Genomic DNA, 20,759 nt, shown 5'->3' on the forward strand with positions numbered 1-20,759 from the left:
CGCCCTTCAGGTGAGCTACGGTACGCCAGCATCATTTGTTACTGACGAGACTGAAACCGAATCCTGTGCTTGCTCCTCTTCGGCAATTGCCTTTTCACAGCAGCAATTAACTGAGCGTGAGGACAGTGATTGTGTGCGAGGGCCAGGGTGCAGGGGGCTCAGTAACTTGTGAAGTGCAGCACATCTCAAACCACTTACGTGGCCCCCCCCCACCCCAAAAAACCCCAACACATCATCACCTCGCAATCGGCCAGTCGTGAGACACACAGCGCTCAACAGTGGGACACACGTGAGGGATCAGGCAGAAACTACTTTGTTTACGCCGAGGGAGGTGGGAGTGTGGAACAAGCTAACCGGTAGCTGGTGCCCCAGCTTCTTTCAAGAGACAGCTGGATGAGACCAGTTACTTGCCACTCACCGAGCCAACAGGCCACACCGCCTCCTCTCACTTCCAGCCTCGCTCTCTTTAAAACCTTAACTGTTTATAAACTTCAAACACATGTATTAACTTTGCGTTTGCTGTGTTTTTTAGGGGCTTCACACTACAATAATCCAAGTAAGGAGCATTTTTGGCACTCTGGAAGTTGTTTCGTACTAACTAAATAACAGTGTCCTTCAAAGGGCCTCGATTTCTTTCCATTTTGGGATAAACAGCAGGAGAAGCTCCCGCCGCTGATTCCACAATACGGGTGCCGTTTCCTGCGCCGAGAGCAGGCTGCGGGATCCCGTGGGAGGGGCTACTAATGAGCGACCGGCCTCTTTCCACAGAAGCCCCACGTCCACTCCGGGGACGCACGGCAACTCGCTGCTGGCGTTTCCCACGGACGGGACGGCTGTCCTCGCGTTGCGCGCCGGCTCAAATCGTGAACTCCGCGACGCCGGGCGGAACGGTGCGAGGGGGAGAAAAGTTCAAACTTGTTTTCGACCATGTTTTGAGTTTCCACCGACTGAGACTCCTGTTGCTCTTCTCCTTTCCCACGAACTCGCTTTCTCAGTGTGCGAGCGAGCGCCGCTTCGGCGCTTATAAACCCCTCTAAAAATAGCTCGCCTTTCACTGCCATGTATGGCACGACTGACAGCAGGCGTCGGCCAATCACAGGGCCCGGTCCTCGCCTGGCTCCTCCCAGACGTCCTGTTTGCACCGCCCTCATTGGTCGCCAGTGAGATCATCAACCCTATTTACCGTATATGGTCACGCACGGAGCTGATTGACAGCCGAGCCAGCCGCCCGCCCCCCTCTTCCCTCCCTCCCAGTCCGCTGGCTGTGCTGCGCTCAGTAGAGTGCTACTTTGCTTGCTGAAGCAGAGCAGAGGGAAAAAAAAAAAATGCAACCTGGAATTTTAAAGAGCAAAGATTGCAATCTGGCAATGCGGAAATAGATGGACGTTTCATGTCACCGAGCTTGTATCCCTCTCCCGGACTGAAGACCCGGAGCGATCAGACCAGAGACGGGAATTGTATTTTAGGGACACTGGCTGTCTTGTGATTGTTTTAACCTCTTCACTTCGTGCTCATTATCTGTTTGTTTTGGTACATCTATGCCTACATTCTTCCTTGCTGGTGGACAGCGCTCACAGCCCTGAAGACTCTGCATTGTTTGCCTCGACCATCACTCACACTTTAAAATCCAAGTGTGTGTTTTTTTTATCTCTCTCTTTTTATTTATTTTTTATTTTTTCTGGTGCGTGCGTGGATCAAAAGTCGTTTTTTCTGCCTTTTTTTTTTGTTTTTTTTCCCCCCTGTGCCGTACCGAGCATCAACATGGACGTATTGGCGAATTACAGTATTTTTCAGGAACTGCAGCTCGTTCACGACACCGGCTACTTCTCCGCGATGCCTTCGCTAGAGGAGAACTGGCAGCAGGTGACCAGCCTCTCTTTTTCCTTACGTTACTGTAACTGTTACTGGAGTCGTTATTGTGCAGCACCGGCGGGCTGTCTTGAGCGCTAGCTCAGTGCCGGGCTGCGGGGAAGCCGCTCGGCGGTGCCTGTCGTTTGCTCCGGCGAGATAAGCGATCATCGCCGCCCCCCCCGGTTTCAGCGCTGGTCCCCAGCCCGTCGCGCTGCGATGCTGCGAGCAGCCGAGCCGACTGGCGGTCTGTCTCTCCCGTCTCTTCGCTGCCGTTTCCGTTCGTGTTTTTTTCCAGACAAAAGCCCAAGTTACAGATTGTCAGAGACGCTCGGTCCACTGGTGTTCCTGTGCTGGCGGTGCGTGTTGTTGTTGGGTTGTTTTTTTTTTAACTTAGTGGTGACTGTAAAGGCACGGGGGTGGTGGGGGGGATCTGTCAGCCGTTCTCTGGAAGGGGGGGGTCTACAGTCAGTCATAACGGTGAAACGAAATGTCAAGACCCTCAGTGCTCCCGGTGATCATTACACAATTGTGTGGTGTGGTGTGGTGGTGGTTGTTGTTGTCTTTTTTAAAAGAATGTCAGTACGTTGAAACAATACGCGCGCAGGGGACTGAAATCTGGAGATGTCACTGAAAGTCCGGTACAGACCGTCTCGTCGCTTCTGCGCTTGGTTTGGCGCTTTTCAGAAACGGGGCAGCGCAGCGTGTTTCAAAAAAAAAAAGGCTGAGGTGGTGGTGGGGGTCAGGTTAAAAGATTGGGGAAGGTTCACGGACGGATTGTCAACCCGTGTGACCCAGACCCGGGCTGCTCCGGTGTGGCACCGCGAAAGGACGCGGCTGCATTTGGACTTTTTACTCTCGGCGTTGGGACAGACGCCTCTCCGCGTTTTGATGCCCCGTCAGTAGTACAGGCTTCCCGTTCCCTGGCAGCATGTCTCTGAACGAACCGGACCTGCGTGTCCGTGTCCGTGTGTGTGTGGATGAGCGTGTTTGTGCGCCGGTGCTCCGCGCGCCTGCCACCTGTGCTCCGCGTGCGCTCCTGCGTGTGCCGGTTTAGCTCGAGCGCATCCCGGCGAAGAAAAATAGAGAGATGACAAAAACAAAGAAACGGGACGATTCTCTGTTCTCTGTTCAGAGTTTGCTCGCTGTGCCGCAGGGTCCCCCCAAACGGGATGTGTTAGAAAGTTGTGTTCTCCTCAGAGGGGATAATCTCTGCAGAATTGCCGTTCGTTTGTGGGGAAAAAAAGAGCTTTTTGACCCGGGAAAGAGCATGTGCGATGATCGATTTCTTCCATGACAGCGCTGTCTGTGTGAGGTGGCCGTGCCGGCTCTGCTGTGCGGAGGCCGTGCCGGACCTCGGCGGGGGTTGTGTCCGAATGGCGTCCACGCCAGGGTCAGGACGGTGCGGCCGGTGTTGGTGCCGGCGGAGGCTGCGCCGGTCCGGTCCGGTCGCGGAGCTCCCAGATGCCTTACTGCTCCACGTGTTGCTGTTTTATTTTTATTTTAATTAAAAAAAAAAAACCTTCAGGTGCCTTCTTTTTTTAAAAAGCATAATTAAAAAAATTCTGCAAAAAAAAATAGCAAGTTCCGCTGGCCGTTAGAGACGACACCATCTTCCCATCTTCCCGGAGGACAGGGCGCGGATATGCCCCGTTGGACCGGGTTCGACCGTGTGCGAGCACCCCTTTGTCTCGGGGTTCCCCACGGAAGAGATCCAGGCTTTTCCAGCCCCCGTTACAGAAACGCGTTACAGCCACCAGCCTTGACCAGCCTTGACCACAGCCTCTGAGGCCGTTGCCGGGATGAGAAGGCGACTTAATTTGTTTGTTTTTTAAAAAAAAATAAAACCCTGCGATGCAGCACGTGGAGCGGGGGGCTGATGGAGAGGCCGGCGTTCACGGTTCATACTGGTACATGATGAGGAGGACGCGTCCATCGCCCCACGGACCTCGGGCGGCTGCAGGAACGGGGGTGTCGGGTTTGGGGGCCATTTCGCCAGGAGTCCAGGCGGGTGGAGCCGTCCCAGTGGGCCGGCCTGTGATGAAGTCTTCAAGACTGACAGACAGGGGCCCCCCCGTCCGCCGCGGGCCAGAGACTGCGCCTCCGCTCGTCGCCGGCGCGGCTCTCCGCAGGGGCAGGCGTCGTTTATCCCACCTGCCCGTCCAGTCTGCGGCTGCCAGCCCTGCGTTAGAGACTCGAGCAGCAAAATACATTTTAAAAAGTCACTTATAGGGGATGAGAGTCGAGTGGCCTAATTTGTCGGCAAGCCGCGTGACTCTCTCTCTCTCGGTGAAGGCGAGAGGCCAGCAGGTTTTCATACTGTCCTTACCCTGGCCATCGGCCCTCCTGTACTGGTGTCTCTCATTTCATTCCCAGTTTCCTGCCCGAACCGCGCCTGGGTAGCGGGGAAGAGGAAAATGGGTCATCCCGTTGTCTCTTTGACTCCGCCGCACGCTCGAAACTGCGGCGCTGGTTTTTTTTTTTCATCCCTGACCTGGACATCCCTGATGTGTTCGCGGATCTCATGCTCTTTACAATCGATTGCTGCTCTGGTCGATTCCCCCCCTCACGTTCCGGTTGGCAGCTAACAACGCGCAGTCTTTCCCCCTGCATTTCCGTACCGCAAGCAGGAGGGAGACAGCGGGGTGTCGCGGGGTTCGGCGGTGCGGCCCGGGTTCTGTCAGCGGGCTGGCGTTTTTGGCTTTACAGGGCCGCGGCGTGCTGTGGGTCACGGCGCAGGTAGCTGGCGGTGCTGGCGAGGCCTGCTCCTTGTTGGGAGTGTCTCTGGAATGCGTTTCCGCAGTACCGCAGGCAAAGAAGGAGACGGCGTTGTCAGTTCCCTGTTCCCCGAGGCTCTGGTTTGTTACTGTACCACTGTTTACGCAGTTTAGGCAAAAGGAGGACCTAGAGGCCCAGATATCTTTTCTGTGGAATGTAAATACCTCTCTGGAAGGCAGCTCACCTTCCTCGCGGGTACAGGCGCTGTGCTGCGGACAGAGAGCTGGGAGCAGCGCTCACTTGGTGTGGTTTTACACTGGACAGGTGCAGATGCTGAGCTGTCGGCCCACAGGGGTGGTCAGGAGTCCTGCTGGGGGCCGTCTGGGGAAGGGCTGGCGTCGGATTGGGTGGAAGGAGCAGGAGCTGGGTTTTAGTGAGCCGGACTGTGCAGAACCGGGGTTTCGTGGCCCAGCTGTGGCTTTTTGGGGGTGCCTCGTTGAGGCTCGCGGGGAGCTGGTCAGTCAGCGATGGGGTTGAATCCCCCACACCCCGCCAGCTTGCTCTGCACATCTGGGATCCCCCACTGCTGCTGGTGCTTGGCTGTGAGTGAATGGTCACTGAGCCGTTGTCATCCTCAGCGCCGCCCCTTCTGAAGAAGGGGGGGTGTGCGCTCCAGAGTGAGTGGGCAGAACTCAGGCCGCTGGTCCTGGGAGATCCTCTCGGTTTCGGGCCAGCCTTCGCCGCTGCCCGCAGGAGAGCGCTGCTCCATGCGAGGTGCCCTGCGGAGGATGATTGTCGCCGCGACACCGTGCGTGCCCCCCGCTCCCCCCCGCTCCCGGGCTGCAGCCCCCTCGTGCGCCAGGCGCCCTGGGCATCCCGCACGCCCGGAGCAGGGAGCGGCAGCTGAGTGTCCTGCCCCACGGCGCTCATGGGGCCGAGGGCACCTCGCTCTGGCCCCTGCCCGGAGCGTGCAGCCTGACTCACTGTCCCCGGGCCGCGCGCGGTGCAGTTCCTCTTGGTTCCTGTTATCGCGCGGGACCTGACCTTTTCGCCTCGTCGGAGGGGCGTCTCCCTGCCGCGTCTCCCTGCCGTATTAAAACGAGCAAGGCCGCACACGCTGGAGAGCATCTGCCTCAGGCCCTGCCGGGAGAAGGGGTTCGAGTAACGGTTGCCGATGGGAGAGGTTTGTGCTAGCGCGGTCTTTTTAAACCCAACAATTACGGTAATGCTAAAAACTGCCAAAGGGGGCGCTCTTCCGCGCCAGAGGCACATCCCCGGAGCACGTCAGTGTTTCCACAGGCACCGCGGGGAATTAAATATGTGCTGGAGGGCTCTGCCCACATCGAGCCTCCTTGGCGGGGAGATGCACACTGCTGCACTCCCTCCACAGCGTCTCTGGGGGGCCCCCACACGCTAACCCTGCACCCCAGGCGTCGTTTGGACGAAGGGGTACGTGGCGCCCAGGCCTTGCGTGTTCCCTCTCGGACGAGGGCGAGAGGGATTCTCACTGCGTCGGGACGCGCTGGCATTGCCGCGCCGGAGCGTCCACGATAGACGCGTTGCGGGAGTTCTCGAGAAACTGGGGTCGGCCTGACTGACGGAGCGTGATCAGCCTGCGGAGAGCGGGGGCGCAGTTTGTAACCTCTGATTAGCAGGGGTGGGCTGTTGTGGGATGTGCAAGGGTCACAGGTCAGACGGTGTTCGCCAGGCACATCACTGGTCACGAGTACACCTCAGTCAGTCACCGTAGGAGGTGATGCTGTAGCGCTGTGTACCTTTTCCTGCACTGTCTTGCTGGATTTGAACCTGGGTTTGTAGGTGTGTCTATCCCCGAAGGGCTACCGGAGGAGCTTAGATTGAAGGAAATCGGGTCTCTGAGTCTTTTGGGAAAAGGAACCAAAAAACGCTTCAACCGTTGGACAGGGAGGGGAGAGCCCATCCTCACGACCGAGGGGTTGCGCTGTCTTTTGAATTCCCAGGGAGAATCCTGCTGGGTGCCCCATGGTACATAGCTGAGATTAGCGTTAGGGTTGCTGGGCTCCCCAAGATAGAGCATCCTCTGACACGTGTCCTCAAAATATTCAGGGTTCAGGGTCTTCAGGGTCCACAGCGAGACAGCAGCCAGAGGGCACTGCAGGGACTACGGGAGAATGCACTTAAACTCGAGAACAGGAGGGACGTCTTCGCACAGAGGGCAACACAGAGGTGTTGAAGCCAATACCCAGAAATGTCTGGATGAGATCAATTGGCTGATAACTAATAACTACCAAGCTCTCCACCAAATGGGCTGAATGGCCTCCAGTGATTTGTGATGTAACAAGTAGGTACTGATCGCCTGTGTCAGCGACCGTCTTTGTAACGTTGGGCACAGTGGTGTCATCAGGGCCGGAGGCAGGTGGAAGGACCCCAGGCCTGTCACTGGCGTAGCTTTCTGAAAGATCAAGCTCTGAGTTTGGTGGAAAGCAGCAGAACATTTCTAAATCTTTCAGGTGACTTCGTCCCCAGACAGTTTCACAGTTTCTGGAATTAACCCACGGCGGTTTTCCTTCCAGCACCTGTATTTCTTTTGTTTTTTGTTTTTTATATTTTTGTCGCTCTCATATAAAAAAAAAAAAAAGAACTTAGCAGCCTGCCAGATCAGAGGTCCCTCCTGCAACGTTTGTAGAGCAGTTTCATGAATAATAGATTTCGGTATCATCATTATTTTTAGTAGCTTAAGGAGACATTCCTGGAAGAGCTCCTGAATGGGGGCTCTGTGTGCAGGTTCCTGCTGTGTGCTGAACTTCGTGTGGGTTAGCTCATCTTTATGGATCAGCTCCCCAGCTCCGCACACCAGAGGGGGAAATGGAGCTCCCATATTGAATGTGCGTTACAGCAGAAGGCCGATTAAATGCTATGACAATCCGTGGCTTCTATTGAAAACCGCTGTTAGAGGACTTCAGAAGCTTAAAGGGAGTGTGTAATTTTTCCTTTATAGATACAGTACATAACCTTCACACAGGCTCATTCTTAGCTGCACTTAGCACTTAGCTTTCATTCTTAGGCAGTGTGGTGGCTCTGTGGCTCAGGATCTGCGCCTGTGGCTGAGAGGTTGCCGCTTCGTATCCCGCGGCCGGCAGAGGAATCCTACTCCATTGGGCCCCTGAGCAAGGCCCTTCACCCCAACTGCTCCAGGGGCGCCGTATAAAAGGCTGACCCTGCGCTCTGACCCCCAAAGCTTCTCTCCCTGTCTGTGTGTCTCATGGAGAGCAAGCTGGGGTCTGCGAGAAGACAGATTCCTAATACAAGACATTGTATAGGGCCAATAAAGGGATCTGGCCATCATAGGACTGCTGTTTGGGTTACAGAAGGAGGGGCAGGCGTTATCTCCTGAAACAGAGTGGTGCCCCAGAGTCATCCCCGGCTGCGACGGGACTGTGGGAGGCCGGGAGGCGGGGAGGCTGTTGTGAGGTTGGTCGGGTGGAAGTTCCCTCATTAGGGAAGAAAGCAATGAGGGGCTGAGTGTGGGAGAGGTACAGCCGCCTGGTGATCAGGTTGAGGTCGTGCCGCCCGGCATGAGCTGACTGAGGCCACGGTTATTTTTACTTTGTCGCTCTGACTCCACGGGGCTGCAGTGCCGGAAAATAAGGGTTGCTTGCGATGACCCTGCTTCTTAGCAACAGGAGTTGCCAGGGATACTTGGTTATGTGGAAGCATGCTCAGCTCGGTGCTCAGTGCTCAGTGCTCAGTTCCTGGCGGGACAAGTCATGGTGATAAGTGGTGTGGATTGGTATGAGTCACAGTGCCAGAGATGTCGGGCAGAAAGGGGAATGCCGCTGTAGTTCTGGAAGTTTTCCCAGGTGCAATACCCGTGTCCTTTCCTGTGCTCCTGCAGCAGAGGTGACAGACAGACGGCACGCCGAGGTTTGACCTGTCAGTCCGGCCCGGGGCGCCGTTCAGACCACAGCGAGGGATGATGGGATGGGCCACATGTGGGCACACCCCCCCAGCCACACGTCGTATCTAGTGTCTGCTCGGACGCCGGACAACAATTTATTTCCTCCTCTGAAACGGCACTGCACCTCGGGCACACTGCAGATGCCCTGCTGAAAGCGCGGATCGGATTTGTGGTCACAAAGCAGTGACCCCACGGTTTAGGAGAAGCTGAAATGGTGCTGCGCTGTGTTGAAGCTCTGTCAGAACTGAAGGAGCAGTAGCTTCTAGATGCCACCCGTTTTATTCATCAGACATTACGCTGTACTTCCTGACTCGAGCCATGTGCGTGGTATGCACAGCTCATATGCAAACCCAGCACTATTTGCATATGCTTTCTGTAGTCTTGATGCTGTCCTTGTGCCCTGGCCCTCATCCAGCCTCGCACTGTGTCAAGAGTGTTTGCATATTTCCTCTGCCAGCGATCCTGCCTTTCAGCGCGTTGCGTGCCAGCACAGCTCTGTGCTTGCTGAGGACCAGGTTAATTCAGGGTGAAGACGTGAAATGAGAATGTGCAACTGGAACGATTCGGATTCCATTGTCTGTGGGGGGGGATGGGGGGGGGGGAGAGAGAGAGATGGGAACAGCACCCTCTGTCTTCTGCCCCAGGAAGCTTCTTCTTCTGCACCTCGGGGTGCAGCTGGGGCCGTGACGAAGGCGTGATTCTGCACCTGTGCGGTCGCCCCTCTCGGTCCTGGAGAGCCCGGCACGGAAAGGAGTGTGGGGATTTCGAAACAAATCGGAAAGGCCTTCCTTTAACTGGGCACCACGCTGCAGGTGGAGGTGTGTGTGTGACTGTGAGATCGCGGGGGGGGCAGTGGGTCAAAACCACGTCCGGGGGCGAGAGGGGAGAGGGTGGATTCGTAAAAATCTGCACCCCTTTTTTACGGCTCTGGCCGGTAGAGCTCCTGTGTTGCGTAGCCCCTGTTGGAGCCGAGGGGAGAGGATGGGGGCCGAACGAGCCGCCCACACATGGTTTATTCGACCGTGTTTTCCGGGCTCCGGTTCGGCTCGATTTATAGGCTGCTCACGGAGAGATTAATGGGCGCCTTTTCCAAAACATGATTACCTTGGCAGCCGCCTGGGTTCCGGGCGCTCGCTGCCGTTGAGTTATTATGGGGAGCGCGGCGCGAGGAGCCCGCTGCCGCGGGGGACGTTGAGCTGTGCCCAAGCTATGTGGGTCAGCAGCTATTTTCATCCGTGATGTCATGGCGAATGCCCGTGGGACAGCGCCAGCGGAGCCGGAACAGGGCCTGTCTCCGGATCGGCGCTGCAACCGCGCTGCGGGCACAGCGCACTCTCTCCGACAGGTTCCCCGGTGCTCGCGTGCCAGCTCGTTCATTCAGATTTTCAGTGGTTCGGATTTTTTTTTTTTATTATTGTCATTGGAGCGTTAATTCCGGCAGAGAGGAATTACAGGTTGCAGGTGTTTGGCGCACGTCAGGCAGCCAGTGGCAGCGATCGTGTGCCAGGGACCTCTTGTGCCAACCGTGGTTTTAATGTGTTGGCTGCTATATGACCCCTGACCCCTGACCCCTGACCCCCGACCCTTGACCCATGCCCCCTTGGCCTCTCTGGTCAGGATGAATGCCTGTTCCTGAAACAGAACCCCCTCTCCTGTCTGTTGTCCTTGTGGCATAAGCATTGTCTCGGGGGGGGGCTGTGGGGTCTGGTCTCCCTGGCTGACAGCCCTCTCGAGAGTATCAGCGCCATGGACTGGCTGTGCACACTGCTCCTGCAGGCACGGCTGTCACCCTGCCCTGCCTCTCGTATGGAGACAGGAAGGGCAGAGGATGTGCCAGTCTTATTGGCATGCACAGCCTTACCCGTCAGAGGCTGGCCTCTGCCCATCGCCGTGACAGGGCCGCGCAGACCCAGCGGGGAGCCCTGTCTCTCTGACACGGCCAGTCCAAGGCCGTCTGTCAGACGCTGAAACTGAAACTGACGCGACCCCTGCCTTGAGTCACTCCGCATGCCAGAGTCGCCGCAGTCTAGAATAACAGGAGCTGGGAAATTCTAGACCGTTAAACAGAGCGGTAATGCTAAATATAAAGATGGTTTGAAAAAGAAGTCATTCACAGTCGCCCCAGTGTGAAACATCTGCTGTATCGCCAGACGATCAGCAGTTAACTTCACTGATTGAAAGATCCTAAAGCCGTCTTGTCTCATTTGCCTAAGAAAGGCAGAGGGGCGTCTCTTATTGCAGGCCTTCCTCACAGTGGTGCTTCAGGGTCATTCCTCACAGTTGCCGCTGACTGTGACAGAGTGCCAGGCTTCCCAGCTCCTTTTCAAGCGATCCCAGCCGAAGCGTCTTCTTCCGCTCTCCCCCTGAGAAAGGTCGGGAGCTGCACGCCCGAGGTCACCCCGGCCTGACGGCGGGAGTGTAAGGGGATACTGCATGCGCGTGAGTCAGGCAGGGCTGGTTCGTCTGTCTCAGGTGACCTCCCTGCCCGGCCCGCCGCTGGGGGGGGGGAAGCGGGTGAGCTCATCGTTTCGCTGAAACCGTGTGACGGTGCGCCTGGCTCTACGGTCTGGGATACTGTTAATCATTCACAGCCCATGCCGGTTCCCGGAAAAGGCCAACCTGTATTTTCCTTGCAGATTCGGTGCACGTCAGTGCCAGCTCAGCGCGGGCTGAGTGTTTGATTCCTAAACACGGCGGGCGCCTTGCGTGACCCCTGACGCTGTACTGCTGAGGCAGGGCCGAGACGGTCGTCGGGACTCGATTGATGAGTTCTGACCCGGTCCTGTGCAGTGTCCCGGGGCACCGATTGGTACTCCCAGCACAGGATCTGTTGCAGTCAGCCTGGGAACCAGTGGAGGTGTCAGGATGGGGGGTTTCGCAACCCCGTCTTTCCCTGCAGACTGTCCTGGTTGCAATCCCAGCAGCTCTCACCGTGTCTCTCTCTTGCCTTGACGCTTTCGGAAATTTGAGATTTCCCTGCCAGGGGGAAACGGCTGGTTCACCAGTTCACACCGGTGCATGTTATCATCCCTCGGGCTGAGATCGTGGATACCGGCGCGTGAGGATATGGCTTGGCTTAGCTCAGGGTGCTGCTCTTTGTGTCCTGTCCAGCCTGGGGACAGTAAGTGGACACGCTTGCCCAGAGCACGGAGCCCGCCTGGCCTGTGACGTAGCGCAGGCGGTGATACTCTCAGAGCTGAGCTTGCACACCTGTGCCGCTTCCAGCCCTGAAGCAGTGTGTCACATGGACACAGCCGAGCCTGCTGGTATCAGCTTTCGCTCTGTGTCAGGACCGTTCAGGTACACGGTATGAGTCATCGCTATCTGCGGTGATCGCCTGATTTGTAGTGTCAACAATTACAGAGGGACTCGGCGGAAAGAAAAAATGAAAGCATTTGTAATCCTTGAGTTCCTCTTCTGACTTCTGACCAGGGTTTATGATGTATCAGCACAATTATAGATTAGATCAGTCCAAAGGAATGTTAACGACGTTTGTGACCTATTTTCTGACCTATCCTAATTTTTCGAAACTCTCTTGAAAAGGATAACAAATTATTTTATCCCTCTTGTAAGACCTAGTGGTTTTCTCCACGTAACTAATTACCATTCCAGAAGGTAAATAAAGTGTATGATTAACAGTGATTTATGTGCACTTTGCTTGTCATCACAGGAGTAATTTTCCCTGATGGAATATCAAACCACTTATTACAAACTTACTTTGAAATGTAGCTGGTGTTTCAGCTCAGTACCCAGACAGTGGAAACTCTTTTTTATCTCATGAGCACAGCTAAGGGAATTATTGGACTTTCCACTCAGTGCTACTGCAAGCAGCTCTTGAATTTGGCATGTATTTCAGTCCATTTAGTCCCTTTGCTAGTCAGCAGTTAACTGATCCCAGAACCTCATCCAGCCGTTTCTTCAGAGAAGTCAGGGTATCAGCTTCAACAACATGACTGGGTAACTTGTTCCACACCCTCACAACCCTTTGTGTAAGGGGGTGCCTCCTGTACTCGCTTTTGAATGCACTTCCACTTCTCTTGCATTGGTTTAGAAACCTGTAGTAAATTAGATTCAATGGCGTAGTTATCACCTCCCTGGCTGCCTGGGGTTAGTGCTGAGCTAAATCTGGGCACAGCAGGCTGTGCTGTGAACTGGCTCTCGTGAGTCTGCTCCCAGGGCCCAGAACATGACTCCTGCGGAGACCATGTGGGCCGTTGCCATGAGAACACCCCTCCATGCTGGCTGGGATCTGCTGGGATCCCAAAAGTGGGAAAAGCCTGAGAGACTGATTCCCATGGAAGGAGAAGTAGGATCAACAGGGAAGTACCGAAGAACTGACTTTGCTCGTTCTTGAATGTTGATTGCACGAGAGGCTGAGGTTATGATTCCTGCCGATTCTGAATTGCTGAGATCCACATTTCCGTAGCCTGTTAGGGGGGGTGGTGGCCGGTGGAGGAAATGACTGAGGATCTGGGAGAATTAAATGCCCCACGCTGGGAAAGAACCCGAGAGCCGAAACATTGGAGCTATACAGGACTTTTATACAGGTTTTTTTAAGGAAAACAAGTAATGAAGATATTTTTAGATCACAGGCATTATAGCATACGTACATTTGATTCCATGTTGAGTGACAGGCCCATCATGTAGGCTGTAATGTCCCGCGTGCCTGCTGTTGGAGGGCAGAAGTCACATGACCGAGGGGCAAAGCTCTTCTGCTCTCATTGTTGCTGCTCTCTGCTTTGTGCTGTGTAAAGGCTGCTTCTGTCCGGAGGAGACAAAAGACCAAACAGGATGAGTTCCCAAGTTTGTTTTCCACTCGCGCGCAGACGTTTCCTCCTTTCCAACTAGTTAGAAAACAGCAGTGTCTCTTGCAAGATTTCAGCTTTTATGCCGGTAGGCGTCCACATGTACGTTAGATTCTTCGGCGGGGCAAATTGCTTAACGTCTCCTCCCTTTTGCTGTAGTTTTGAAAACAAAAGCATGTTTAAAAATTCCTCCTATTCTGCCTTTATTTTATGTTCAAGATTGCAGTTCCTAAGCAGCACAGTGTGGTGCAGAGACTCCCTGTCTTAACACCCTGCGAACAAAGAGCTGGCGGCTCAAAAGAAGGTGATGCTTGTGAATAACATGCCTTCTGCGAAGAACAGTTAACCGCCTTGACCTTGACCTCCTCGTCTGACGTGATTTTCACAAAGAGTAACACAGAAAGACTCTCAATACAGAACTCAAGGCTCCAGTCGATGTGCGTCTATTGAAAAGCTACAGGTCAAGATACAGATCAAGGCGATTACAAATACAGTATCACAGTAGATCCTGTTCATTGTTAACCACGTGAATTTCCCTCACCTGTCACCTGGTGAGCACGCTTACTGCACAGCCAGCACCTGACTGGCCCCTTGCGGACTCTCCCAGTTCCACCACACCCGAGTAACCTTTCCTACGCCCAGAATCGAAACCCAGGACTTACGCTTTGTTGCCACAGACTGTTAGACGGGCGCAGGATCTGTATCCAATCGTCACGACCAGGGACCGATACAAGTGCCACTCTTCTTCGGCCTGCTCTGACGGGGACCGTGGTGAAGACACCCCAGGAAACGGCCCGTTCGTCTCGCGGCTGGTGTCTCCCAGTTTTAAGGGGGGATGTCAGGAAATCCCTGGAACACGGATCTCATCAGTGGCCCCTGCCGTTGATTCCCAGGTGTCCGGAGGTGTTTTAATCACTTCTCGCGCGATGCTCGGCCCCGGGGTTCGCTGCCGTTCCAGCGCGCCTGATGCCCGTGAGTGGGAGGGAGGTACGGGGGTGGCGCACTGCGGCGGCTGTGGGTCAGCGCCTGCGGAAGCTGAGCTCTTGCCCTCGTTTTCCTGCGGAGGCTGACAAACCGCAATCCATCAGCGTCGCTCCGGAACGGCCCCCGAGCTGTTGCTTTCAGACATCCCCCGTCGTGATCTGACACACCTGACACTCGGGGAGCCAGGGGGGCCCGTCCGCTCGCCGGGGGAGACAGGGGCCCCGAGAGACGACGCTGCCCCGATCACAGGGTCTGCGATCCCACACGCCAGGCAGGGGATCTTCTAGGCCTCAACCTCAAGAGCAGGACTCGGCCTTCCCAGGCGTTTTCCAGACTCTGAAGGTGCCAAGGCGAGCAGCGCTAAGACAGCGATAGAACGCGCAGGACTGAGATTTGTACAGGGTTCTTTTGGCTACAGAAAATGGATGCCTTTGTCTGTGGTATGGCTGCGAAAAAGAAAGAAATGGGGTAGTTTCTTCAAAAGTGGGGGGCGTACTGTAGGAGGGTAGGGCTGATACTTGTCATTTCCATAGGTCTGTTAATTTAATAGTCAAACAAGGTCTAGATCTTGAGAGTGAGAACAGAGAACAGGAAAGGAGAGCCGTGTGTTTATCGTTCTTTTTTATATTTATGCACTTGTTAAAATGTGTACCTCGCTGCTTTTAGATGCACTGTGTGTCGTCCCTGTTGGAAATCAAACTCTTGCCCAGAACATTGCATTGTGTGGAATTCAGTCCTCGCAAAGAAACAAAACACTCCTGAAGCACAGGTCTGCACAGAGAGGAACACATGCCAGGCCTCAAGTCTCAGAAGAGCACTGGGGCCTGGTGCACTAGATGAGCTTGTTAGAAAGAGTTTCCTGTATAGATCCAGGAGAAAAATACTCCAACTGAAACAATGAGAAAACTTCTTTTGGGTACAGAGTGCCAATACATTTGCCTGCAGCTTTAAATATGCTGTTGTGACTGATATTTTTATAGAGAATTTCTTATGGGAGCGCATTTTGTGGCCCAGAATGAAGGTTTGCGATCTGTCCGGCTCAGGTGACTGGTGGGAAAAGCTGCAGAAGAGATGCCGTTCAGCTCATGTAGCTTCTGTTTTTTAAGAGCTAATCCTCCAGCCTGTTCTTGAAAGAAGTCAGGCTATTGGCTTACGCATGAGAGCCCCAGCCCTGTATACAGATGTACGTGTGCAAAGGAAGGGGTTTACTCTCCTGATTAAAGACTGCGCCAAGGACACGAGCTGGGCCCTTCAGTCAGCGCGCTGGGGGGCCTCGGGAGACTCTTTCCTGAGAGGCTGTTGTCCAGAGAGGCCGTTGTCTGGACAGGCCAGGTTCCCCCTCATCCTCAGTGATCAGGCTCCTACCCACAGTTCCTTTTCCCCTCTCTGCTGGGTGTAATCCGGCCCCTCTGGGCAGGCACACAGCTATGACATAACTTCCCGCCGCCGATCGGTACAGTAGGATAATTTTAGCGGATGGGAATGTACAGTAGCTGCCCTGTTAATGGGCAGCGCTGAGTGTGGAGGCATGTGCTGGCCGGGGGCCGGGAGTCTGAGGCTCTGAGAGACTGGCGAGAGAGGAGCGTGTTCCTGTCATCAAGCCCTGGCTGCCCTGTGCTGCCCTGGCTGCCCTGCGAGTTTCGACTGCTTGCGACTGGCGGTCGTCGGGGTGCCGAGGTCCTGCACTGGGCAGCGTGCCTGTGGCAGACCACCGCGACAACTGTGGCCGCGCAGAAGTGTGTTTTTAAAAGGCGGATTTTGTTTTTGCGTCGTACCATCTTCAGGCGGAGCAAGGGCGTCTGGCTCCCGACAGGAAGGTCCCGGGTTCACTCCCAGGTACACCGCTTGCTCTAATTCCTTCCAGACGGCTCCCAGGTCCACTCAGCCTGCTTTCCCAATGAGTGCCGGGGGTTAATCCATCCGGGGGTAACAGGCTGCCCGCAGCGTGGTGCTGACCCCATCACCTCCGCCTCCAAGAAATATGGTCCCCCTTGCCCCCCATTCCCCCATGAGCCTTGATGGCCTGAAAAGGGACCTTCCCACCTGTTATCTCCAGGCCCACTGGGAGTCTGCTCTTGTGTTGGGCGGGGGGTTCACTGGGGGCTCGAGGGAATGGCATCCTAGCCAGCCTGTGACCCCGCCACGGGCAGCCAGGAGAGAAGGGGCTCGTCTGTGTCCGGGTGGGAGTGTGTCCGTGTCTGTGCGGGACTGTCCCGGGTGTATCCTGCCTTGGGCCCGTTGCCCGCTGGGATAGGCTCCGGCTCCCAGTGTCCCCGAATTGGATGAGGCATGCCTGGAACTAGACCTGCGGACCTGAAGTCTCCTGGCGGGTCTGGACTCCGGCAGCCGCGAGCGCCTGGAGCTGGTCTCCCACGCGCGCTCCTTTGTCTCCCTCTCCCCCCCGGCTCCTCCCCCCTGCTCCAGCTGTTTTTGTCTCCCTTGCCCCGTTGCCCTTCCCCTCTCGTACCTCTTTTGTCTCTCCCTCCCCTCCCCTCCGCTGCGGCGGAAAGGAAGATTAGCCTGGCACACGGCGCAATTAGCTTAAACACCCCTCACTCCGGCGCGCAAGCTCCTAACAGGCAGTTAACCCCGTTCAGGAGAGCGTGTCTCCCTTCAATGGGATTGCGATTCCATGAGAGCCTCCGTGAGCCGATTAGATTACTCCGGCTCCGCCAGCCGGCCCCTGTCAGGACGCCCAGCGGAAAGACAAGCTGTGCAAATCCAGTTAAGGAGACACGAGGACCCGCGTCCTGAAACGGGTGTCACTGCCTCTGTGGAGGGATTATCCTGGTTTGGGCACGAGTCCCCCCCGGATTAACACGCTGTCGTGCGTTCAGGGGCCCTCCTGCTGCCTGGGAGGGGGAGTTAAGGGGTGCTGTGTGGGGAGACGCTGAGAGAGGCCATGCACTGGCGGGCTGGTGTCCACTTTTCCTTCTCGGGAGGGGCTGGGCTGAAGGTCGGGGCTGGGTCTCGCGGTCCAGGCCGGCCGAGCTCGGCAACAGACTGATCCGTCAGGCCCCTCCTCCCTGCTGCTGTGGAGGCCGTCGGGAGCGGAGAGCGTTGTTTTTCGGAGTGGGGAAGAAAGAGGTGTCACGGACCAGGTCACGTTCCCATGAGAAACAGCATCGCAGGCAGCGTGGCTCATTTTAGCCCACCCTGCTCCTCGCTCTCGACAGGAGCCAAACCAGCCGAGGATGTGAAGGGCCGTGTTGTGGTGGCGCTGGGGGGTAGTTGAAAGGTAGTTTCTGTCGCTAACTCGGCTGTGCGGGGCAGGCTCTCCAGGCTCTGGGGCCGCCCGCTCTGTGACTGGTGTGGATATTCCCAGGCAGAGCTCTGAGGCGCGAGAGAGCGCCCCCTCGACTCTGCGTCAGGAGAACGCTCTCCCTCTGACTGGGATTGCTCAGCAGTCTGGTGCCCTGCTGTTGCCCCGCCTCCAGGGGGCGTATGTGAGCAAACTTCCTTGCCCAGGTTCAGCTGCTGCATGTTTCAGGTCTGCTGCTGTGCTGTTCGTTCAGTCACCTCAGGAAATTCAGCTCTGCAGTGAGACAGCACCCGTCCCCAGTCAGTCAGTCTCTGAATCCTTCGAAACTGTCAACAGAAATACTTAACTTTCCGTGTAGCAATTTACTGGTCGGCTCTGGAAACCTCACCCAGAAAATTCCTTTTTGTCTTATTTAGCGCCTGTTTATACCTATTAAGAAAGGGGGTGGGGCTCATTCCCCGAGGTTAGTTCTCGTTGGCCACGCTGCTGTGTCTTCTGAACAGGGACGTACTGACGTCGCTCGGCCCCAGATGCCTGTGTGTCTTGCATTGCTCTTGTTCACACAGACTGCGTGACAAAGCAGGTCCAGGAGTGTCACAGAACGTTGTCCGTCAGAAATAAGGCCATGCAGGGGGCAGTGGATCTTGTCAGCGTACAAGTAGAAAGAGGTATCAGGCCTTGTTCTGGATTTCGCACTGCATGGACTCTGCTGAGGGTGTCCTGTGAAAGTTGAAAGTATCCTGGGTGTTTAAATCTTATTTGTGACTCATCGATTCTGCAAGTGACTGAGTCCGTGTTCCCTAGAGCTGACAGATGGCTTTTCTCACTAGAATTTTAGCGTATTGATTTCTCCTTCCGGTAAGGGTGGCTGATTGTGTTTTTAAATTAGGTTTGTCGATTTTGCGTGAATATGCAAGGATCGCAGGAGGAACAAGGTGCCTCAGAGACAGAAAGCATTCACTCCCGGAGGGCTGAGCTCCATTGCAGATGAAAAGAAGGGGGAGGTTTTACCAGCTCTATCGGGCTTTACTTTTACAGAGCAGTTGGGTCTGGCTATACACTGCTGCCAAGCAATTGTCAGAGTCGTGTAAACACAGGGCCGTGTGGAAGCAGAGAGTGAGGAATGACTCAAGGAGACTTGCTTGCGTGTTCTTCATCAGAGGGACGTGTCTGTCTCTGCCAGCCATGAACCTCTTTCACAGGCTGATACGGCGATGGTGTGTATACTGGTGTGAGGCATGCTGGGTGATGTAGTTCTGGATGCTTCACTGCAGCTTGCAGGCTGGCTGTAAGCCATGCAGGACAGTGGGGTCTGTGAATGCAGCTCCCTCCTACCCTCCGGAATATATCACCCGCTGGACTTTGAGAGCGAACCGCTGAATGAGCTCCGGATGTGGCGCGTGGCGGTGCGCGAACGCGAGCCTAGCCTGTTTCTGCTTCTCCTGTCTCGCTGGGCTCGCTGTCAGGAGCGGCCCCAGGCGGGCGGAGGAAATGACCGGGCAGCCCTGAAGGAAAGGGAAGGCCACCGGCCAGCACAGGGCAGCCACTCGGGAAGCAGGAATTCCTCCAGGCTCAGTGGAAGAAAAAATCGGAGCTGGAATCTGTGGACAGTGTTCTTCTCCCCTGTCCTATCCTTTTGAATAGTTGCATCCTACTTTAAAATCTGGTCTTTTGGCTTTCCCGCTCCCACACTTTATCCTTAGTGGGTTAAACAGCTTTTATTTTTGTGAATCCTTTTCGGTACTGAGCAGTTTCTCAGAGCACCTCAAATCGACAGTGTGCTGTATGAGATAACCTTAGAGTCGCACACAAGAGACCTGTCCAAACATCCAGTCCCCTGGCCCGAGACGGAGTAGGTCTTTTCCAGCTGTGAAACTGCATGCCATTCGTTAATAAGTACCCAGGTACTACAGTCCAATTACATGATCTTCCAGCCACTCTGAACTAAACAGCTTCATCATTCACACTCCACCGCTCTGGCCTGTGACACTTCGTCGCTCTGGGGCAGGTGTGCTTGCTCTTATAATCCACAGTGCAGAGGACTGCTGCCGGAGGGTGGCACAAATTCTTTCTTTTTTTTTTTAAAAGAAAGAAGCGACTGGCAATTAAAATTGGCTTGTCTTGTAGCGGCAGTGGGCTTGGCCCTGCTCCAGCACCGCACACTCTGTTGATCACGCGGCTGAGCGCCAGCCTTTCTCCCTCGTCTGTGACCCCAGGTCTGCGCAGGTCACCTGACAGGGCACTTCGTGCTTGGAGTGAGAACCGCTTCAGTCGGCTCTGAGCAGCGCCTGACCGTTTGTCTGCCAGCTCTCTCCTCGCTTCCCATAATGCTGTGGAGATTTAGAGACAGTGCTTTTGAGTAGAATGTGCCCCCCCAGGGTAGCATGGTGGCCCACTGCCTTGCAGCGCTGGGGCCCTGGGTTCAATTCTGGAGCTGGGGTGCTGTCTGCATGGAGTTTACATGTTCTCCCGGCGTTTCCTCCGGGTGCTCTGGTTTCCTCCTGCAGTCCAAAGACATACGGGTAGGTGAGTTGGGTTCTGGGAAAACTGGCCCTGGTGTCTTTGCACCTGTGTGTGCCCTGTGACAGACTGGCGTCCCCTCCAGGGTGTACCCAGCCTCAGAGTTGGATGTCGTGGTTAGAAAATGGATGGATCTAATACTCCCCCTAAAATAGATCCTGCTGCGTCCCAGTGAGCTCAAGTGCCCACTAGTGTTTCTTTGTGTGAAGTGATTTTCTGGTTTCCTAGTTTATTTCTAATCCCAACAATTACTGCTTTCCAGACACAGAGCTATCCATGCTATAAATCACAGGGGCGCAGGTGGAGATTGCCGTCCCTGTGTCTAATCCAGGATTCATGATGTGTTTTCCTGTTTTCCACCTACACTGTGGTGTGTGCTGTAGTGTTGTGGTTGGGGGGACTTCGGTAGATGTTGGTTCTAATGCAATGAGGATAAGGGTGGCAATAGTGTTGAGTGGAGGGATTTAATGAAGCCCAAAGGGGTGTTTTCTGTGAGACCCAAGGGGCATTAAATCACAGTATGGAATCGGGACATTCCCCCAAACGCCCAGAGTGTTAGTGGACATTTTTCTAAGTGCGTTTATGACTGCACGTGAACAGCTTATCGGGATGTCAGATCAATCGAACACTGTCTGAGCTGCAGAGGGAAGAAAATAAATGACTCTTTTCTTTTTACCAGGAGTTA

At 55.1% G+C, this 20,759-nt stretch overlaps 1 protein-coding gene across 2 annotated transcripts in view; it reads left to right on the top strand.

The window, feature by feature from the left end:
* The first annotated feature begins 1,254 nt into the window (after positions 1–1,254).
* klf7b (Kruppel like factor 7b) overlaps positions 1,255–20,759 on the top strand; it is a 41,786-nt gene continuing 22,281 nt past the window's right edge. For both annotated transcript variants that reach the window (XR_015926328.1, XM_088605836.1), the window contains exon 1: positions 1,255–1,863. Coding sequence is in view for 1 of the 2 variants with exons in the window: in XM_088605836.1 (XP_088461962.1) it covers positions 1,762–1,863 (102 nt within the window). In the remaining variant the exon portion in view is untranslated. The remainder of the gene's footprint in view (positions 1,864–20,759) is intronic.

Source organism: Lepisosteus platostomus, chromosome 14 (genome assembly GCF_059453375.1).
Source record: "Lepisosteus platostomus isolate fLepPlt1 chromosome 14, fLepPlt1.hap1, whole genome shotgun sequence".
Taxonomy (NCBI): domain Eukaryota; kingdom Metazoa; phylum Chordata; class Actinopteri; order Semionotiformes; family Lepisosteidae; genus Lepisosteus; species Lepisosteus platostomus.